This window comes from Periplaneta americana, chromosome 1 (genome assembly GCF_040183065.1).
Source record: "Periplaneta americana isolate PAMFEO1 chromosome 1, P.americana_PAMFEO1_priV1, whole genome shotgun sequence".
Taxonomy (NCBI): domain Eukaryota; kingdom Metazoa; phylum Arthropoda; class Insecta; order Blattodea; family Blattidae; genus Periplaneta; species Periplaneta americana.
This window is the reverse complement of record NC_091117.1, coordinates 129,784,183-129,806,967: the sequence shown is the minus strand read 5'-3', so window position 1 is coordinate 129,806,967 and position 22,785 is coordinate 129,784,183. Positions and strand designations below refer to the sequence as shown.

Below are 22,785 nucleotides of genomic sequence, written 5' to 3'. Positions count from 1 at the left end.
ATATGAAACATTTCATAGCGTGTTTTGGGAAAGCCATTGATTGAATTCTCAATATGCTCAGTCAATTTAAGAAAGTAGGTCTAAATCACTGATTTGTTTCCCTCCCATGCGAGAGAGTGGTCATGTGCTATGATTGCTTACAGTGCCAGTAAGTTGTATATGCTGTGCAATGTATCTATACACTAAGAGGAGAAAAATCCATATGCCAGACCTGCAAGATGTTGGCGTGAAAATTTTATATAGAATCATAATAAGCTTATGTCCTAAAACTTGCCAGGAAGATGATGATGATGATGATGATGATGATGATGATGATGATAAAACTTTTTTTTCATCATTTACTTGTTTGTAAACATAATAGCTATTATATGTAACACTCTAAATCTTAAAAACAGTTCTGATTATAGAGAAAATGTAGGATAAAACAATCAACCATTGGGCGCAATCAGATATTTTATTTATGGGACTAATTTTTCAAATATCTTTATTTGCAAAATTAAGAAAAAAATTAGTATGTAATGTCCAGGCACTTTTATGTTCTCCATTAGCCTTAGAAAAAAACTTGTCATTGTTGTTTTTTTCTGTTGCTACAGACGAATATACTTATTTAAGGTATAATAAATATGTTTCTTTTCCAGTCTTATAAAAATATAATTTGTACCTTATTGATAACTGGCATCATTCCAGTAATTGATGATCTTATTAGTCATATACGATGTTGGTTTCTTTCACTTTGTCACATTTTCAACTAAGGATAGTTATTTCTTTTCTTCTGTGCTCTGTATCTTCTGATACTTTCCTTTTCTTTAGGCATAAGTTTTACTATATTATATAAAATGCATATGTTTTTGTTAAGATACAAAGTTAGTTTTGATTGACTGATTTTATATATTCTTATCTGTAATGATAAAAATAGTATGTTATTAACACAAATTATGGTTGCATGAATAAGTGTATACATTAGTTTGTACTTGACTCACGAAAAGTAACATTTTATGTTTTATTCTCTAAATGTCCATCTGAATATAGAACATGACTGAGGGTAAACAAAAGTTATATTTAATCTAAGAAGAGACAAATTGTTTTGGTAATGTACAAAATAATTAAGCACGCAATTATTATAATTTCAGAAAATTTGGAAAATGGTCTTTTTATGTATATGTAATTGAGATTCGTGAAAGGGGGAGGGGAAGTTGAGAGGAGATGAATGAGTATGAGAACTCCCATTTTTGCGAGTGGAATTTTAATATTCCAAGAATATGTTAACAATTATTTATATTTAACGATTTTATGAAAGTCTGAACCCTTTATAATAATGTTAAGTAGCAATTCCAAAGTGAAATTAAACATACTAAAATATACATTTATGTGCATATTATGTTCATATGTGTCAAATTGTTACAGAAGGTAGAAATTTGTAGCTTTTTTTGTTATTGTTTGTTTAGATTAATACAGTAACACATATTAGAACGCCATTTATTTGGTCCATTAATACAATACAACTAATTAAATTTGTCAGAATTTGTTTTACAAAACAAACAGTAATTTAAATTGTATATGTTTCCTTATATATGAAGTAGTTTATTGCTACAAACTTTCTTACCACAATGACAAAGTGTTATAAAAAAATGGTAAATTTAGTGAATGTAAAATGTTTGTTTACAAACTAAAATATGAGGTTTACAATTTTTAAATTACACATATCACAATTTTCAGTCTTAAATAAAACACATTAATTGTTAAATTCATAAAGATGATATCTCAAAATTGAAACAGTTTATGCAGTGACTATCGAATTTCGTATTCATGAAAACCTGTATAGCAAAAAATTGTGTATAGGCCTACCTCATCAAAACCTTAAAAGAAGTTAAAAATTATGAATTTTTGTTGAAGAAACAGAACTAAGTTGGCCTATGTCCTGTGGTCAAAGTATGTGTTTATTTGTGCTTAATGAAAAAGTACGTATTTTTAAACCTTTTACAGCTTTTACTTGAGTATTTCGATTTGTAGGATTTTTAAAATGTAAATACGTCTATTTTGAAGGTTTGCTAGAGAAATGTGGATAACAGAATCAGGAACCAAAAGTGTAAGTTTTATGTGTAACATGCCTGTGTCTTGTGGTTTTTCATGCAGTCCGTCTCACACCATTCTGTATATTACATGTGCTTCACAGTTTTCCACGTAGTCTGTCTGTCTGTCTGTCTCTCTATTATTTTAAAATTATGAATAAGAAGGCAGAATGTGTCTACTTACTGCCAATATAGAGCATTTGAAAATTAATAAAATTATTCTATTGATCTTATTTATTACAAGTAAGGTAAGTGTTCACTAACTGGAACTGATTCATTTGACACATTAGGACTTTTATTCTTTGCACTATTTTAAATTCAGTTTCACTCACTTGGCTGTATTGGCTCTGCCCACATGATTGGATTCCATCCAGAATTCTGGTCAGAGAATTCTAGATGGATTTCCATGTGGGCCATTATCAAATTAAAAAAGGTTATGACAATGTATCCATTGTAAGGCTTCTAATTGTGGTAATATTGTAGGCATAAATTAATTCATTTATCTTTGATGTTCACTTTAACACTTATTATAAAAATTTAAAACTTTCATAAAAATTAAAACTTAAAAAAAGTCGAAAAATAAAGAAACGACTTAGAAACAAATTAGCAGCATTAACCAACAAATCTAAAACAAAATACAGTACCACACACAAATTCCATCTTAGGATATTCAACAACACCAACGTAACATTCAATCAAAATGAAACGAAACTATTTGAAAAGGGATTAAAACACAACCTTTAACGTAACAAGACAACAAAAACACAACAAATGCAAACAATCATTAATTCAGAAACAGCAGCCCAAACACGCAGACACAACACAACGAACACATCAGACGAGATTTATTAAGTGACATAGATAAAATAAACAAACCCATACCGATAAACATGAAATCAAAATGATAAAGACATTAAGAGACAAACAACAAGCACGCAATTTAATATTTGTAAAAGTAGATAAAGGAAACTCCACTCTAATAATGAATGCACAAGACATGCATGACAAAATCAATACGAACAGACCCAAGAACAAAATATCAAACTGTAATAAAAAATGCAATAAATCTATATACACATGTAATACCTAACAACAAAAAACAAAAACTAAAACAAATTAAACCTCACTCACCAAAGCTAAACACATTACCGAAAACTCACAAACAAAACATACCAATCAGACCACTAATAAATTACAAAAATAAAAATGCACCAACATACAAATTAGCGAAATACATGGACAACATTATAAGGAATGATATAAAATTTGAGAACCCAACAACAATAATTAACACCATAAACCTAGTCAACAAAATCAAACACAAACACATTCCACACAACACTACACTAACATCATTCGACATTGAAAATTTATACCACTGGCGCAGTGAGAGGAGGGTAATATAACTGTTTTATAAATTCTAATTTTCAGATTTTTTGACAGCACACTAGGTGACAAAAGCTTCTCAATTGAATAATAACATGCATTTCCCATATTTATTCTGTGTTTAATTTTCTCCCGAGTTTCATTTATATTTGATATTTGAATTTTTCAACCTCTTTAAATGATAAATTTCCAATTTTTATGTTTTCATTTCGTACAATATTATGGTCACGAGACATAATCATATACTTTGTCTTTTCGGGATTTACTTCCAAACCTATTGCTTTACTTGCTTCAAGTAAAATTCCCGTGTTTTCCCTAATCGTTTGTGAATTTTCTCCTAACATATTCACGTCATCTGCATAGAAAAGAAGCTGATGTAACCCGTTCAATTTCAAACCCTCTATGTTGTCCTGAACTTTCCTAATGGCATATTCTAGAGTGAAGTTAAAAAGTAAAGATGATAGTGCATCTCCTTGCTTGAGCCCACAGTGAATTGGAAAAGCATCAGATAGTAATTAATTGGCCTAAATGGGCCAAACTATATGACGACACTTGGTTCTCTACCATAAGACAAGAAATGTTTATATTTATCGCTCTTCTGCAAATTGGCATATGGGTGCAGTGCCATAAATACTGTATTATGTCAACAATACTGATTAGCATGGCCAGTAACACTGTGGACATTGTAACCTCTGACACAACACACCAAAAGTCCACAATTAAACATATTAGAACAATACAAAGTCTACAAGCACACAATAGCATATCCACAACATACTGTATACTTAATACACAATTACAATGCAGCATACACACATTATTTGATCTAATAATACATCATCATCATCATCGCATGTTTTGGACCTATGATCTGTTATGGTCTCTATCCAACATTTGAAGGATCTCTTGTCCGCTGGCTGGTAATTTAGAATCTAACGAGCAGTGGCGGTTCCTCAGGGGAGGGAAGGGAAGAACCTCCTCACATTTTTCTTCTTTTGAAAGTAAATACTAAATAAAATATGTGCCTTGAAATTCGAGGAAGATTTATTTATTTATTTATTTATTTACTTACTTACTTATTTATTTATATTCTGGTGTAGTTAATGCCATCAGGCCTTCTCTTCCACAACACCAGGAATACAAATACAATAATAGAAATAAACAGAAAAAAAATACACTATATACAAAGTAAAGCTACACAAGAAATAAAGAGAGAGAGAAAAAAAATACACTATAAACAAAGTAAAGCCACACAAAAATATATACAGGTTGAAGTCACACAAACTTTAAATGATTAATTAATTGTATCCTAACTAATTAACTAACATAAACAAGAAACTTGCAATTTTAATCTAAGTTAAAAAAGAAAAAAAAACACAAATCAATACTTCTAGCAATACCTAAAAACATTAACTAAGACAAAATTTTCGAATTTAATTTTGAATTGTGATAAAGTCCGGCAGTCCCTGACGTCATTAGGTAACGAATTCCAGAGATTCGATCATTTTTAAGTTCATAGCTATCAGAAAACCTTGGTTGATTGAGTTTTGAATGACACGTGCTCATGTGCTGCGCGAAAACTGTGAGAAGGATGCGAGATTGTTTGTGAGGAGGAAAGTCAATTCTTTCTTCTTTTACTGCAGTTAACACACATAGACAATAGCACATTAGCAGCCAGAGAAAGAAACAGAGTTTTAAAGCAAGTAAATGAATGAATAGGGAGGAGATTCTCCTCTGATTCTGCGCATGGGCAGGAAATAGTGTAGCAAACAGAAACCGACTGGTCGTGCAGCAAGCTTGCTACCACTGGCATCCAGCGATGTTGCATTCAACCAGACTATAACACATAGGAGGAGGCACAATAAAAACAATTTTAACGCATAGCTATGAAAGACTCCATATAAATTTTTTAAAATTATAAATCAAATATTATTCATTGCACTTTATATAGGCTACTATTCATGGTTTGAAATTTTCAAGGATATTTGAAAGTTAAAGTCAGGTTTATATCAAACGAAGAAGCAGTTCTATGTTAGTATCGCAGACCTTTCTGACTTCTGAAGTTCACTTCCATTCATTGTCTACTATACAGGCCGACAGCCTAGTTGTTAGTTTTGTACAAATATATTTGAAATTTTCTAACATAAAAAAATTAATCGGCCACCGACAATTCACTTAAACCTTAAATGCTCAAACTATATTTTAACAATAATGGTAGCATGACTTTACAAGAACTGACATTCTTCAAAAGCATGTGATATGGAACTTGTAAAATGTACATGTGGCAACACAGACCACGTGGGTGGGTACAGTGTACATGCTTTCTTAACAGATTATTTCCCATTCCCACTTCCATAAAATGATTCTGGTTACATGTAGGCTAATTTATAGCACGTTTCATTCAAGAAGGTGTAATTTTGTGTTGGTAATGTCTTTCCTCCTCTTAAGAAATATGCAAGAGCCACCACTGCTGACGAGATATTCTGGCACAGTTCATTCTTCTTAAACGAGGATTTCCAATTTCTTTTATAGTTTTGTATATAATCAATGATTAGTTCAATTTGTAGTTCTTTCATGATGTCAGAGTTTCTCTTATGATCTGTTCTGGAGTAGCCTGCTGTACATCTCATAAATTTCATTTCTGCTCGGTCAATCTTTCTATATCCACACTGCGGACTGTCCAGGCCTCACTGCCTTAGTGTAGTATAGATCTGTCTGGCTAATGTTTTGTAGACTCTAGTGCGTGTGTGTTTCTGTACTATGGTTGGTTTAAAAATGTTATTAATAGTTCTCATTGCTCTGTTGAATCTTTTTTCTAAAAAGACCAGAACTTTAAATTTTGCTGTTGAAATTTCCATATTGTAATTTTCTGCAGTTTTGTGAAGATGATCTTCAACGTTCTAATAATACACAATATATGAACAACCCCCTACCACCATAAGAGCAGCACATCCCCACCACTGACGACAGCAATTGCCGAAAAGCAGGACGAACTGGAACCTCAGTAGTTCAAAAGATGGTAACACTACACAGGTGTCGAAATGGTACCATCTGTAAATGAAATGGATGGCATGAAGCTTACTGTGTTAGTCCAACAGTATGAAGTATAGACAAATAATATAGAGTATGAATAGCTTTACAATTGATCAAATATGGGTTATAGCAATGTGATATACAGAAGGAACATGTGGGATAAGATTAGTAAATTAATGAATCAAGCAGGTATGTTTTTCGTAGTTTGTTACAGAGTTATTCATTTATTTATTTTTCAGAATTATTCATTTTATTTCCAGATTCAGTTCAAAACATTACAATGAAATAATGCTCTCTAGCAGTAAATAGCAACACTGTTAGATGAGCAATTCAGAAATGCAGACAAGTGACAATAAAAATCCGAATGGGTCAAATGAATCCTTTCCAGTTAGTGAGTGCTTATCTTTACTCGGCATGAATTGTTCAGAAGGCTGATCATATTGATTCTCTAATTGAGACAGCTATTTAAGTGGATTTTCTCTCTTGGGTAGGGTATATTTGGACTATTACGGTTCAAACTTTGATAGTTAAACATCAAGCTCTTTGGAATCAAGGTTCCACTGTTAATTTTTTTTTTTCAAATATGTTATGTAATGTAGTAGGAGAAATATATAAAAAATTAGATATAATCCATATGATAAAAGCTATGTATTTTTTCAACGATTTCAAAAAGAGTACTTTTACTGTTTGAGTAAAAGTTTTAAAATTTCATGCTGTATATCCTTCAACACAAGTATAACTTCTCTAATAATTCACAGCCACAGTATATCACATTTCACTCTTTTGGTTTGTTGAAAATGTATTCCTGAGAGTTTCGAAATCGGTTTTGTGGATTATCATAGATATTTTTATACCGTAAAATGGAGTGATTAGGGACGCAGGGTGAATAGGGACGAAGTTTCATTATTTTTATTTCTTTGTGTCAAAGATTAAATATAATAATGAGTGTTTGTTTTCATTCATATGAGTGAACAAACATTCTTGTTATTATATTATCACCTACCCTGTTCAACATCTACTTGAAGGATTTAGTGAAGAACTGTTTTCAGAACATGGGAGGAGTGATAAGTAGGAGGAAGAAGAATAAAGTATGTAAGATTTGCTGATTATATGGCGTTGTTAGCAGAAGAGGAGAAGATACTAAGGGATATGCTACTGAAGCTAAATGACAGCTGTGAGAAGTATGGAATGAAGATACATGCCAACAAGACGAAGACCATGGTCATGGGAAGAAAAGTAAAGAAGGTAAACTTGCGAATTCTAAATGAGGCAATAGAGCAAGTGAACAGCTTCAAATTCTAGGGATGTACTATAAGCAGTAACATGAGCTGCTGCCAAGAAGTCAAAAGAAGAACAGCAATGGCAAAAGAAGCTTTTAATAGAAAAAGGAGCATCTTCTGCGGACCTCCGGAAAAAGAACTAAGGAAGAGACTAGTGAAGTGCTTTGTGTGGAGTGTAGCATTGTATGGCACAGAAACATGGACATTACGACGAAGTGAAGAGAAACGACTAGCAGCATTTGAAATGTGGATATGAAGAAGGATGGAACGTTTGAAATGGACAGACAGAGTAATAAACGTAGCTGTGTTGGAAAGAATGGATGAAGAAAGAATGATGCTGAAACTGATCAAAAAGAGGAAAGGAATTGGCTGGGTGACTGGTTGAGAAGAAACTGCCTACTGAAGGATGCACTGGAAGGAATGGTGAACAGAAGAATAGTTTGGGGCAGAAGAAGATAGATAGATAGACGACATTAAGATATAAGGATCATATGCAAAGACAAAGAGAAAGGCAGAAAATAAGAAAGACTGGGGAATGCTGGGTTTGCAGTGAAAGACCTGCCCTTGGGCAGAATGCTATGAAAGAATGAATTATTATATTTATTCTTTGACACAAAGAAATAAAAAATAATAAAACTTTGTCTCTATTCACCCCCTGCATCCCTATTCACCTCATTTTACGGTATGCAATATGTGAAAAAAAAAAATATGACCGATTGGAATTGTTACATTATTTTAGAATGAATTATTATATTTATTCTTTGACACAAAGAAATAAAAAATAATAAAACTTTGTCTCTGTTCACCCCCTGCATCCCTATTCACCTCATTTTACGGTATGCAATATGTGAAAAAAAAAAAAATGTGACCAATTGGAATTGTTACATTATTTTATTAATATTTACAATATTAAGCATCAGTTGTTTTGTAAAAAAAATTTTACTTTAATATAACTCCAACATAAAATTGACGTTACTGAGTGTATTAAATTACAGGTATTTTCTCTTATTGCTTTTTAGCGAAAATTGTTGAACGAAAATGTGCTTTGTTACTTACAAAGTTTCAGAATCTTGAATTAAATTAGTTTTTCCTCCAGCTTAGAAGTTGAATGAAGTGACGTGTATGTATGTATGTATGTATGTATGTATGTATGTATGTATGTATGTATGTATGTATGTATCTCTGTGTGTGTGTGTGTGCGTGCGTGCGTGCGTGCGTGTTTTTTTTTTACTAGTTAAATGCTGTACACATTTTAAAATAATTGACCAAGTTTAAGAGAATTTGGATATGTTGAGAAACAGTGTTTCAAAATTGCCTCCTATGGAAATCTACGTTAATATAATTTGGACTTTCATGAAAACAGCAATATAAAAACCAGTTACCTAGGTGTTCTTCGTCCATTTACACCAATACTTTATTAGCTTTCTTGTATTTCTCTCTCTCTCTCTCTCTCTTTTTTTTTTTTTTTTGTAAACAATAACTCTTCACTGATACACATCATGCATAACGTGTGCAATTTGAAAATGAGTCACAGTCCTGCCATCTATCCGCAGTATGCGGAACCCGAATCACGCAAGTGAAGTGGGTAGTCTTTAGACAAACACACACACACACACACACACACACACACTGTATCATATTTCTGCTGCTCTCAGTACTGCTTATAATAATATTATTTTGACACCATCATAATTATTGGAATCTTCTATACACTGACCATGGAATTTCTTTGACACCTTATATTCTCTTTATGCTTATATTACATTGTTATGGATATGAATAATATGTTAATTGAAATAAATAGTATATTGTAATGGCTTAACATTACTTGTGTGAAGGAGTAATATATTTAAATAAAAAGAGAACAAAATAAAGTTTGCCTCACTTCAGTTTCTGGGTAGAATATATTAAAAAATTATGAGTCACTGAATGCTTTGTACAACTTGAGTGGAGATATTTACTTCATACTTTTAAGATAAGTTTTTTGTATAATATTCTACTCATTGAGAAATAACGTCCGTTTTGTAGTGATACTTCGATTTATAAGCCATTCTTTATTAGTTTCCATTACTTACAGTGGTAATCGGTGAAATTACATTATTTTGAAATCTGTTGCATGTGAATTAAAATTTGTTACATGCACAAAACTTAATGCAAAGCATTATTTCATATATATATTTTTTTAAGACTCGTGTATATAACTATAGAGAATTTTGTACTGTTATAGATTATTTATTGGAACGAAAACACAGAAATTTTTGTATTTGTTTGCAGCAGTGAGCATTACATATTATGCAGTCATTGGGATAAAGAGCTGACTAATAAAAAAAACACAGTATTCTTTGTTTTTTCACTACCGATATAGGATATTTAAATGTCTGTATTTATTGTTATCGAAGTAAACTAATAGTTATTTCTTGTATTTTCCTAGTCTTTTGATGTGTTGCTAAATAAGTGCAAGTGTAAAATGAATCTTAGTTAATGCTTTTATCTTTCATTTTGCTACAACAGAGTGGATTATTGTTATAAAAGGTAAAGGTAATATTCATCCATTATGCCAAATTTCTATTTATGATCTATAAGTCTTAGTTAAGTGATATAAGTTTCAGATGGGGGAATGTAGAAAAAGAGCAGGTTCAGTAAATTTCAATGTTGGATTATATTCACACACAATAATTCATCAAAGTTCATCTTTGGTCTACATGTCTGTGGACTCTTTGACTTCTTAATGCTGTACCTAGTTCCATTTACATGGTATGCTTGCTAGGAGGCATTTTCTTGTATGTTCAAAATTCATAAAAATAGTTTTAATGTATGACAGTAACATTAATTCTTAATATTAGAAATCCCTTAAATGATAGCATATAGGCATAATAAATATGCAGAATGAATGTTATATATAGTGCTAAATACTTTCAACTTGGCAGCAGTTAAATGTGTTATCTATTCTGTCTAGAACATTTATAAAATAAGTTAAACATTTCTTTGTATGAAGTTAAAAATACAATGTTCGTATTTACTTTATCTGATTAGAATACTCAAAAGAGTATAGCCATGCAATAAATACTTGATACCTTCTCCCCATAAACCTTAGTAGATTATTTCCCTCTCCCCTCCCCAATTAAATTTATTTTTGAGTGTGAAGTGTTACACATATGTACATGAGTTGTAACAAGTAAATGTTTTCAATTAGAAGAAAAACTCAAATACCACAAGAAAAAATAACAGAAAAAAATTCTCATTCTCATTTGATGGTAATGATCAAGTGAAACATATATTCAACATGTGATCATTGTCTTTGAACTGAGAAATGTAACAGGAAACAGATTTCATTTAGTACAGTGCCATTCAAAAAGTGACACTGGCAGGTAACAGCCCGCTCAGCGGTGATTCAGTGTGTCAGCTTTCAGCAATAAAATCTCGCGACAGATGTGAGTTATTGGTTTACTTTATAAACATGAAACTGTCTAATCATTCTCTCCAGTGCACATATTACATATTTTGAAAAGATTTCTAGACATATGCCATATTTCATCCTGTTAATCCTTAGAAGCTGGAAGACCTATGCCACTATTGCACGCAAATGTCAAACTCTTAACCATGGGTTCATATACCTGCATAATCGGGTAAATTCGTGCTGGGTTCGTTAGCCGAGCAGTTTAAGATGCACAAGATATGTCCGGCCAGCATATCGTGCCTAAGATCGCAGGTTCGCATTCCAACCACTGCAGTCAATTGAGCCTGTGGTATAGGATGGGTATGGCCCATGTAAAGCAATCAGTGTAATAGTATGCATGGAAGCTGACGGGGGTTTCAGTTGACTGCAGGTAAAATGATTTTGCTCCTTTTTAAGGGGGGGGGGGGAAATTACAAAAAATTTTTTATTGTTTTAATCAAGTGCAATATTCTTAATGTTATAGAAAATTAAAGAATATTTTATATATAACATATAATTTATAACATATTATATCACATCATGACCATAATACTAGCTGGCCACTATAATGGACGCACGGCTCCTAAAGGTTAATAGAATTTCACCATAGGCATATGGTCTGTTCCGTTCAATTTATGAGTGAGTGTTGTCTTAGAAAATCTTAGTTCAGAAAATATTGTCGCTGCTTGTTAGCTTGGGAGAGACAATTTCGTGGGAGACTGTTCTATTCTGTGTGTCATCTAGTTTTTCTTCAATTAAAACACTATTTAATGCACCTTCTTTTTATACTCGTATTTGACAATGAGTTGTTTCTATTACTTTTTTCACTAAATTCTGGACTGTTGGATCAGATGATTGTTGAATGCCAGATTATTTCCCTAGAAATTTAGCATGCCACATTTTGTATGATACCATAAATGAAGATTTACTGTTCTAATGTGTACTGCAGTGGTGACCAATTCAGCTGCTCTTACGAAGGAGTGTGTGCACTCACGAGTAAAAAAGAGTAATGTTGGCATTTCAAACGAGTCATTTGCAGAAATCCAATCATTGGAGTGATAATTATGTGGGCAATACGACATGAGGAGGTCCATGTGTTCACTCGCACTCATGTAGTCAAAACATTTTGAACCTGCAGCTCGAGTTTCATCTTTGTTGTAGCAACATGCAGCAGAAGAAATATAAATATGTATATATGCTATATACTGATCTGTAGTGAGTAGAGCAGTGTGTAACAAAAACACGAGTAATAAATAAGTGATGAGCAGTTCAAACTTGAGTATCAAAGGGTTGCCTCATTTGAATATGCCTCTTGCATACTTGCGTGTGCAGTAAAGAGTCCTCTTGCATAAAGAGCACGAGGTAAACTGCATTGTCACGAACTGAACTGAACTGCACTGAATGGAAAGTCACCTGTTTACTAACCCTCTAACCTTGAAGTCCCTTCAGCCTGTGTTATCTGTCCATATTGTGCAATACAAAACCTTCCCACTCTTGATCCACGGGAAATGTACATATTATTTCCATGACAGTCTTGTTTCATGGCAAATGCTCTATATAAGCAAAGCGTGAGTAACAAGAGTATTATCAATGAAATCATAAAGAAATGTAAGCGAAAGAACAATTCAGCCAGCTGAGAACTTCTTCCGAGCAGATTTAGTGATATTTCGAGAAGGCATATTGTCTATGCAGCAGGTTTTCTTCAAGTTCTTTGATTTTTCTTGCCATTCTCATTCTGCAATTGCTCCATTATTGCCATGACATATTGCCTATTCTGAATGATATTCATACCTAATTCAGCCTAGTCTTTAAAGTAGTTTTTCTTCTCCAGAAATTCCATATACTGATTCTGTCTAGCAAGGTTATGAAGTAATAGTGAACTGCACAAGCTGAAAGTATTAATCACACAACTTATATACTTTTCATTTAATTTTTTAAAAGAAGCACAGAACATATGCATATACATATTTACAAGGATGTTTATGTTGTATGTTTTTTGCAGGATCAAACTTCTTCTGCAGAATAAACATACAATAATCATTTTGTGGTAACTAAATGTATCTAGCATTAGATTTATATCTATTTGCAGTTAATTTTTACACATTATACTAAATGCATGTCACTTTTGTAGCAATCACCTTGATACTTTTTTCTTTGGTTAGGTATTCCTTTTTGTTTATTTTTTAAAGGATAAATATCAAGATCTTATTGGGTGAATGTTGGATGTAGAATTAAATGAAGATAGAGTCTGAATGTTTGTAACTCAGGAGTTTAAAATAATACCAAAACTATGACAATCTGATTTTATTATTATATTCGTACATGTGTTTCACAAATGAGTTGCAAATAGTTATTCAAGTGGAACTTGCTGGAAATTGTAACATCTCAATCTTCATTTCATATTTAAGAACGTTTTCTTTCTATTTTTATGGTATTGAAAAGAGACTAGGTCAATTTATTTTTTACTATTATAAATTTATTTATTTATTTAATTTCGGTGCTTCATAATACTGTCTTCATACTGTCAACATTATAACGGAATGTTTACATTTTCGTTTTCTTCTTTTGTATTCATTTGGTGAATTTTACTGTTTAAATTCTTATCTTGTCTCATACAACTGAATATGAATAAACTCTCCATTATTTCAGATGTGAAGTATTGTAGAGATGATGAAATAGAGACTACACTATAAATTACAAGTAATTTCTGATACAGAAACTTGCACACTATATGCAATTAAATAACACCATACACTTTTAAGTTACTATTTTACTAAAAAGGGAACTGTTCCAACCGGATTGTGGCTATTTCAATTAAAAAAAATATACAAGATAAGTTTTGTACAATGAACTTTAAAAAAGGACGTAGATATGCTACTCATGCACTAAGTGCAAGCAAAATAACAAGTAGCAAGTCCTAAATCTATACTCTTCATCCTTATTTCATTTAATACCTTCATACAAATGTAACATATTATATTCTAAATATATCAGTGTAAATTTTAAACTATTCTTACCTTGAATAACTTCAAGGGAAAAATTGTCCCAATGTCGGGTATCGAACCTAAGACCTTTGGCTGAGTGCGCCAACACTGTACCCACTGAGCTACCCAAGAACTATACCAGATCCCGGCTCAATTTTCCCCTTATATCCACATACTTCAAGTGGGTTGACAGAATGCCAGAGCCCAGCATTGAGAGCACACTTACTTTGTGTCTTAAATTTGTGGTTTTCTGTTTTGAAACAGTAACACGTATTGTACAAATTTGGCTTTTCAGGTTTCCGAGTTAGATTTTACAGGGACCTATACCTGAAAATCCAGATTTGTATACTTTTACCTTATCGATGGTAGTATGGATTCAAAATGAAGTGGTTCGGACAAAAGGTCATGGAACAGTACAGACATTTAACAAATACTGTTTCTTCACAGTCTTCCATTTCACATTCGCTACTGTTAACTTCAAGTAGAGTTTGAAGAATATTTCGAAAACCAATGTCCAATTTGTTACATATCCAGATTTCCACCACATATATAATAACATGTCCTGCAATACAGGGGAACAGAACTGATAATAGACAGCAGAATATAAGTTATTATAAAGACTCTATCGTGCAAATTTTCTGTACTATTTTCAATGATAATTTTGTGTCTGAAATAGTCTTCTATTCTCCGTTTTACAGTTTATACTGCCAGAAAAAGTAAACATCAAGTAGCTGTACAAACATTGTAGTCTTAGGGGGGGGAATTATTTGAGTGTGAATTGTTCTATTATTTGAAAGCATCTTTATTTCAGAGTCATTAAAAATGGTTTTATCTGTTTGTCCACTCCATGAATTTAGTAGCAGTAATGTGTCATCTTTAACATCAGGAATGAACATACTCATCAGCCATCTTTTCACATGGTTTTTCGTGAGTTTCCCTGAATTGCTAGCATCAACCACAAGATTAAATGGAGTTTCCCTGTCAATAGTTTGTTTAACTTTGGGCCCAAACTCTCCTTTCGGTTCTGGGAAACAAAGATAAAAATCGAGTTCCTAAGATGCTAGCCAATGAAATATGGATCTGTATAGTGTAGAAATGCGTCATAGAAGATAATGATTGCACAACTGCATAGGTGTGTTTTCACCTGTCCTACCAGATATCATCTCGTATTCAAATTGACACTGTTCGATGTTGAATACACAGTTTATATCTGTCACGAAATGTTTTACTATTACACTTTATTTAGACTCTTCCTGTACATCTTTTCTAGAAACGAATTTTGTTGTTTTTCTGGAGCTTATCCTGTTTTGTTTCTTAAAATGTCGCAGAAACTTTTCAGATGCAAGTAGCCGATAATAGTGTTTTTTGCTGACAATATAGCTCAGTGCTCAGTTTTTTAAATTACAATCATGGACAGTTAGGTTCTGTTGGGGGGATACCTTGAACACCTTTAGCATTTCTTTTTTTTATAGTGTTCAATATGCTTGATTGGGAGTTTTTTTTAATATTCTATAGGCTTTTTCTAAAGAGTCGAAAAACAGTGTGGAATTATGTAGGCTTAAGTGCGCAGGTAAATATTGTATTATTATTATTATTATTATTATTATTATTATTATTATTATTATTATTATTATTATTATTATTATTATATGAACAATACGAGACTTTTTTTGGTTGAAGAAAACTAAAGCAGCACTATAGAAAGTCCTATAATACGAGGGGCATCCCAAAAGTGAGTTTACAAGGCATATTTTTTAATTTTCATATTTTATTTTGTACATAAAACATTGCACATTGTGCTCTACGCTCAAAATTTTATTTTTCGACATAGTCTCTATGGCGATTAAGGCATTTGTCTAACTGTTGGACGAACTTGTCGATGCCACTCTCATAAAATGTGATGTTCTTTGTGTTGAGTGAGCATTTCACCGTTGTTTTGACGTCTTTGTCACTTTGGAATCTGTACCCACCAAGATGTTCTTTCAAGGCTGGAAAGAGATGATAATCACTTGGTTTGAGATCAGGGCTGTATGGTGGATGTTCCATAGTCTTTCACCGAAAATGTTGCAACAGTTCTTGAGTGGCAGTATATCATGGAGAAGTAGCACATCCTTTGAGAGCAGTCCAGGACGTTTACATCTAATGACAGCTTGTAAACATTCCAATGTTACACCGTATACAGCTGCATTTATTGTTGCTCTCTTCTCCAAGAAATCGACCAACAACACATCCTTCTGATCCCAGAAGACAGTAGCCATCACTTCACCAGTCAACTTCACTACCTTGAATTTCTTGGTTCGTGGGGAATCTGGATGCTTCCACTCCATGCTTGCCCTTTTTGTTTTGGGGTATGGTGCTGAACCCATGACTCGTCACCAGTGACAGTACATTGAAGAAAATCTTGGTCGCCAATGGAATATTGCTGCAAGAATGACAGAGCACACACAACCCATTCTCTGAGCTTTGTGGTCTTCAGAAAGGTTTCGTGGAACCCATCGTGCACACACTTTGTGAAATCCCAACTGCTTAATACTGCGGCCAACTGTTCCATGTGACAGGCCCAAGTCTTGCGTAAGTTCTGTGTTCTCCAGTATCGGATGCTCAATGTGTATTTTGTTTTCTGTCGTGCCAACTGTTGTGGGTCTGCCACTCCACATACAGTCAGCTGTTGTCACCTTCCTAGTTCGAAATTTGGTGCACCATTTTGCCACACTCTGACGACTCATCACACTTTCGCCATAGAGTATTGAATGATGAATCTCTGCAGCTGACATCTTCTTTGCATTGAAAAATCGAATTACAGCACGAACTTCCTGCTTGGACCATTCTTTCAGTCGACCTTCCATCTTTAACTGGCTTTTGTCAGCAAATGGTAGTGCACAATGCTACCAACCAATATGACTTTACCAACTAAAACAATACAAACATTTTGCCATAGTTATATGCTGTCTAGCTTCAAGGCCACAGACAATAAATGCCTACTACTACTACTGCTACTGCTACTGCTACTGCTTAGTAATGCCATGCTATTGTACATACTACTAATACATACTTATGAAATACAAAGTTGAATAAGACGCAAGGAAGACAATTTATTAATGTAAGAAGTGAAATAAAGAAGCAGGGCACACCCAGGTTGCAGAAAAGAAGTACCTGGGGCTACCCTGGCATGTCCTGAAAACGACTACACCCCTGAATATAATTCGAATTTTCAAAGATTATATTTCTCTTTTCATCACAGAGAAGAATGTCAGTGTAATATTTGATTCATTTTTATTCTGAAATGTCGTTCTAGTACTTATAGTTCTGTTCTTGATGTATTTGTTATTTTTATGTTATTTGTTTCGTTCCCTTCATATTGAGTTCTTAAATGTAGTACGAAAACAGAGACAAAGTGTACATTCATATTCTCAAAGGAGTGCAATTTCGAATTTGGGGAAAATTATAAGCAGAATAATCTCTTGAAACACTGTGTATGTTTTATTGATTAGTGAAGTTGTTTTCACCAGAATTATGTCTATATACATTTTTTCAATTGCCAGTTTCTTAAGAAAAAATTTTAATCTACATATATTAAGTTGGATTGATGGCCCACATTGGGTCCATTGATTTCTGTTGATCTTTAAATTGGGTTCAGTGTTCTTCATTTATTTCTACATCTGTAAAAACACATATTAGATATTCTATTTAAATCAAATATTATTATTAAAATACTGAAATGTTCACAATATTGTAATTTTGCATAAGCCATTTTGTACTTATCTAGAATTTCTTTCCTCATCGTCAGACATCAACATGTCTCCAATCATGGGTATGAGACGTATTGCATCAAGAGACAGACTGAAGATGTTGTCTCCTGGAGGTCTGTACAATACAGATGGCGGCATTGTTCCTGCAACAGTAGCTAATGCAGAAGCCTTCCAGACCAATGCTGACAGAATTAAACGAGTATCATCATCATCATCCATTAGTAGTCTCGGTAAAGTTATTGACCTTCTTTATTGCATATTCTTTGTGAGTTTTCTCTGTGCTATGTCATTCTGCTTTTCATTTATATCCTTTTTTTTAACCAGAGGCCAATCTCTTAATCGAGAACCATTTCAATTTAACAGTAATTTATTCTGTTGTACCATTCTCCTTGTCTAGTTAAATATCATTGGAAGTCCCATTAGAATCGTTTCCATTTACTAATACTGCATCAAAAAAACATTGAATGGAAAGCAGTCAAGTGGAAATCAATTCAGTATGTATATATATATATATTTAGATGGCGTTCTCAAAAGTTGTTGTTTTCTAATGCCAGGCGTCTGACAGTAAAGTCATTTGACCTCTGCATTCCCAAAAGTAGATCTTTTAATACTAGGTATGTGTTAAAAATTTAAAATTATACAGTAGATGCAAAAAAATACTTTTAACTCTAATGTGAAAAGTATTTTTAACACTTTCAAACATTTTTCGTTGATTATCAAATGTTTCCCACCATATGTCTCATGGCAGCAATCACAACAAGCAATAAAGTGGTTCAAAGACTTTTAAAAACGACTGTAAACAAATTAAATAAATTATTTCAGCAACTTTTTTATTGATAACTGTAACTTTTTACTATTGGTAACACACTTGCCAAAATTTACAGGAAGTAAATTAGAGTCTGAAACATCGTCTGAATGAGTGGGAAGAATTTTTTCATTGTACTTAATTATTCTTTATCTTACATCATTCTATAAATCTGTTGTATTATATATATGATATTGCTTCCTTGATTTTGCTGATAATAATTCCAATGTTACTCTTGCTGTAGCTTCTTTTATTTCTTTTGGTTCACTTGCAGAATTATTATTAATTTTCGAATGCTACTGAGAAACTCCAACCATAATATATTATAAATTTACTGCCAGACGCCTTTCAGTGCCACACATGTTATGTTGATCATTATTTTAATGTTCATAAATTTTCTTCAGATAGCACATTCAGCCAGAACTTTCGACTAATATATAAATAAATTATTAAATTATCTAGTGTATTTATAAATACTGAATGGCTGTCTAAAAGATAGTATATGAGATACATGTTAAAAGTGAATTAATTTTGTTTTTAGGATTGCTGCATTCGGCCTGCAGTATTGTTTTGCAAACTTCCCTACTCACGAAATAAAATGCTAGTTTTTAAAATTTGTATAATAAATAACTACTGTATTTTCTCGAATACCCTGCGCACTTTTTCCGAAATATACAAGTAAAAAATATGGGTGTGCGACATAATTGAAATTATGTTGGCAATATTACCTGATTTTCGTCCCGCACAATTCCTAAGGTAGTAGCACATGCCATTATCTTCCATTGTGGGTATTTAAATTCTTAATATTGTTAAATGGCGTTAGGTTTAGCAGTAGAATCAAGTTCAAGTGTGACAAGTATATAGTTTGTGCATCTTATATTCAATGGATTCGTGATGCATGGGCACGTACACCACTTCCTCTTGTTGAAAAGAGCTTCCAAAAGTGTAGCATCTCCAATCAGCTGGACAAAACAGTGGACAATTGTGTATGGAGAAATGAGAATGAAGATGATTGCAAGCAACGATGATGTTGGTTATGACGAAAACAGCGCAGAATGAAGAAGTTAATAGTGATGACAGGTATTTATTATAACAAACCATGCAATAAAAAATAAATACAGTTAACTTGCTGACACGTGCTATTAATATTGCAGGATATCACGTAAATGACGGATTAAGCAAGATAACTGACATGCATGCATTGCATGCGCATAGCATGAGTTAGAAATGCTTCCTGTTTCAGGTTAAAATTTATTGTTAACTGAACTGTATTTTGTGTTTGTTTTTAATTTGCCGAGAGGAGGATATATGGCTTACTTGAGGGCGTGGAATATTCGAGAAAATGCAGTATTTATACAAAATTTCTCCCCTGCCCCTTGCTTTGCTGTTGAGGCTCCATGAGCGAATATGTACATGAGTTATCAATTTACATGTGGGCCTTTCCTGTCCTGTGTATACAACAACTAGTTCTATAGGTTTAAGTGTTCAAAGCAGTAATCTTACTAATGTTCAAGTATAGTAATGTAGGGTGTGTAGTGTACAAAGTTACTTTGAAGGGGACTTCATTGAATGGTTAATTTTAAGAAACTTGCCAAAGAGATCGTATTTTAAAAATGTTAATATTTGATTTCTTCTCATTTGGATTTACGTATTTTTTATGGTCTGACAATGGCTGCTTACTGAGTAAGGATAAGTTATAAAACTTGCACATGACGAAAGATTAACAAGGTTATAATATGCAGGAGTTGAAACTCTTAACTTGTGGCACACTCTTGTCTCCTTAAAAATGTGGTTCACTGCAACTTTGGATATCTTGAGTTGCACTTTTCTTTTTTTGCTAGACAGCCATAGACAGAATGTTGTCAGCAATAGAGACTATTTTCAGTTTGGGTATGAATTGCAGAAAAGGCAGACTATTTTTTTCCTCCCTCTTGTTCATTAAGAATGAAATAAAGATTTAATTATCTATCTACTATATTGTCTGTGTATAAGACTCCAAAAGTTGATACAGTTTCCTGGAAAAACTAAAATTGAAAGAAAGAAATGTGGTGGTGGCAGTGGCCATTCACTGATCTTTAAAAAATCTACAAATTCATATATAAAGAACTTTTTTTTTAATAACACTTATGCCTCATTTACAATCTGTCTACAATAGACAATAAGTAAATATTATAAAACAATATGACATGAGTGGAGATGTTATCCCATGACAACACTCCAAAAGAAAAATAACAATGTTTTAAATAGCTGTATTAAAAATGAATGGTAGGTCAAGAGCATTGGTCCTTTTAAGTCTTCTTATTGCAAATTTAATGCATGATGATTTGGATGTTGATTTAATCGGTGCAGGTATTTTTTTGCTGAACTTATAAATCTCTTCAATATAAAGAACATGGAACAGAAGAAAGGGAATGTGCATGGTGGTACCTTCGTTGTATAAGACTCATCATAATTTTAAGACCTATTTTGAGGGTAAAAGTTGCGTCTTATACACCGAAAAATACGGTAATTTAAAGACCAAAATCATCTGCATATAGAGTAGAAAGATGAAAGCAAACGATTTTGCAAATTCAATATTATAAGCAGTACCCATAATTCAGAGCAAGTGTAAGAAACTGTAAATTCTGTTGCAATTTGTGCTTTTATGTGTGAATGGTTTGAAAAGTCGTAAATTGCGTAAACAACAGATTTTAAAGAGTCATAGACTATTCAGAATAGTATTTTCATCATCTTGGCAAATATAAAATGGAACATGCTTTAACAAAAGCAGCACACCTTTCAACTGTAAGTTATGAGTTTTTAAGTCACAGTAGACTGATTGTTGACATATTAATTCAAGAGTTGTATTACTTGGAGAAACAAGAACGTCTAGTAACAAAAAATACTATAAACAAAGTGAATTTGCTTGAATTATTGAAATTGTCTGCACAATAACAAGAGTTCATTAGAGAGAATTTGAAAACAACTTCAGAATTTAAAGGAATCTCTTGTGACTTATAGAAATAATCTTAGTGGCTGTATGACTTAAGTTATACATTAATAAATTAAAAAAGAACTTATATTTTTAAGTTCATATTGCTTTATGCTGGTAAAAAATGTGACGTATCATGTCTGAAGCTAATTTTACATTTTGCTATTGCACTGGTTATGCTGTTCAGAATACATTCATGACACACTCTGACGTCGTCTCCAAAGATAGTAATGCCTGCAGACTATCAGTTATTGTGACTTTTTTTTTTTTTTTAAGAAAATTGAGTGTTGACAAGATACTGTATCAGACCTAGAACTGAACTGTCATATTGGTGAATTCTCAAGAATTGTCAAATAAGTGTCAACATGCCCTGTTCAAAATCTTAAAAGAAAATAGTACGCCTTCTTATCTGCGATATGACTCTTTTTCATATTTATGTTAGTAAATTGTCAACAAGAACTCAATTACTGACATGAGATTTCAGACTACTCAAGATATGCACAACATCCTGGAACTTTCAGTCTAAAGCAAAGAGAACAACAGTGTCCCATTTTAAAAACCTGGAAGAATCTGCTGTACATATTAATACACATAATAACAAAAATTGAACATTGACATTTAATCTGTTAGTGGTGCAACAGAATTGGTTAAGAGACCATATGTTTCTCTTCTTACTCTTGTTCAAGATATTTGGTTTCACATAGAATTTGTTCAAAGTGCTGCAAACATAACGCATATGTAACAGAATACTATATCACTGAAATAATACTAACCATATAATATAATCTGAAAATCTGCAAAATGAAGACACAGTGAATGAATACATTCATATCAGCAAAACTAGCAACGGCGAGCACCAGAATTACTTGCAACTCTTGAACTCTTGAAATCCTAAGTAATTTGTACAATAGTAGTCCATTTTACTGAAATATTAGGTCAGGCATGTTCAGCATGGGCATTTCTAGCCTTTAAACGAGGTGCAACAGTGACATAGAACATCTTTTAAGGTCCACACCTGTGGAGTAACGGCTAGCGCATCTGGTGGCCCGGGTTCGATTCCTGGTTGGGGCAA

At 32.8% G+C, this 22,785-nt stretch overlaps 1 protein-coding gene across 1 annotated transcript in view; it reads left to right on the top strand.

Moving 5' to 3' along the window:
• raptor (regulatory associated protein of MTOR complex 1) overlaps positions 1–22,785 on the top strand; it is a 128,346-nt gene that overhangs the window by 55,252 nt on the left and 50,309 nt on the right. The window contains exon 15 of the mRNA XM_069827267.1: positions 17,976–18,167. Within this exon, the coding sequence (XP_069683368.1) occupies positions 17,976–18,167 (192 nt within the window). The remainder of the gene's footprint in view (positions 1–17,975; positions 18,168–22,785) is intronic.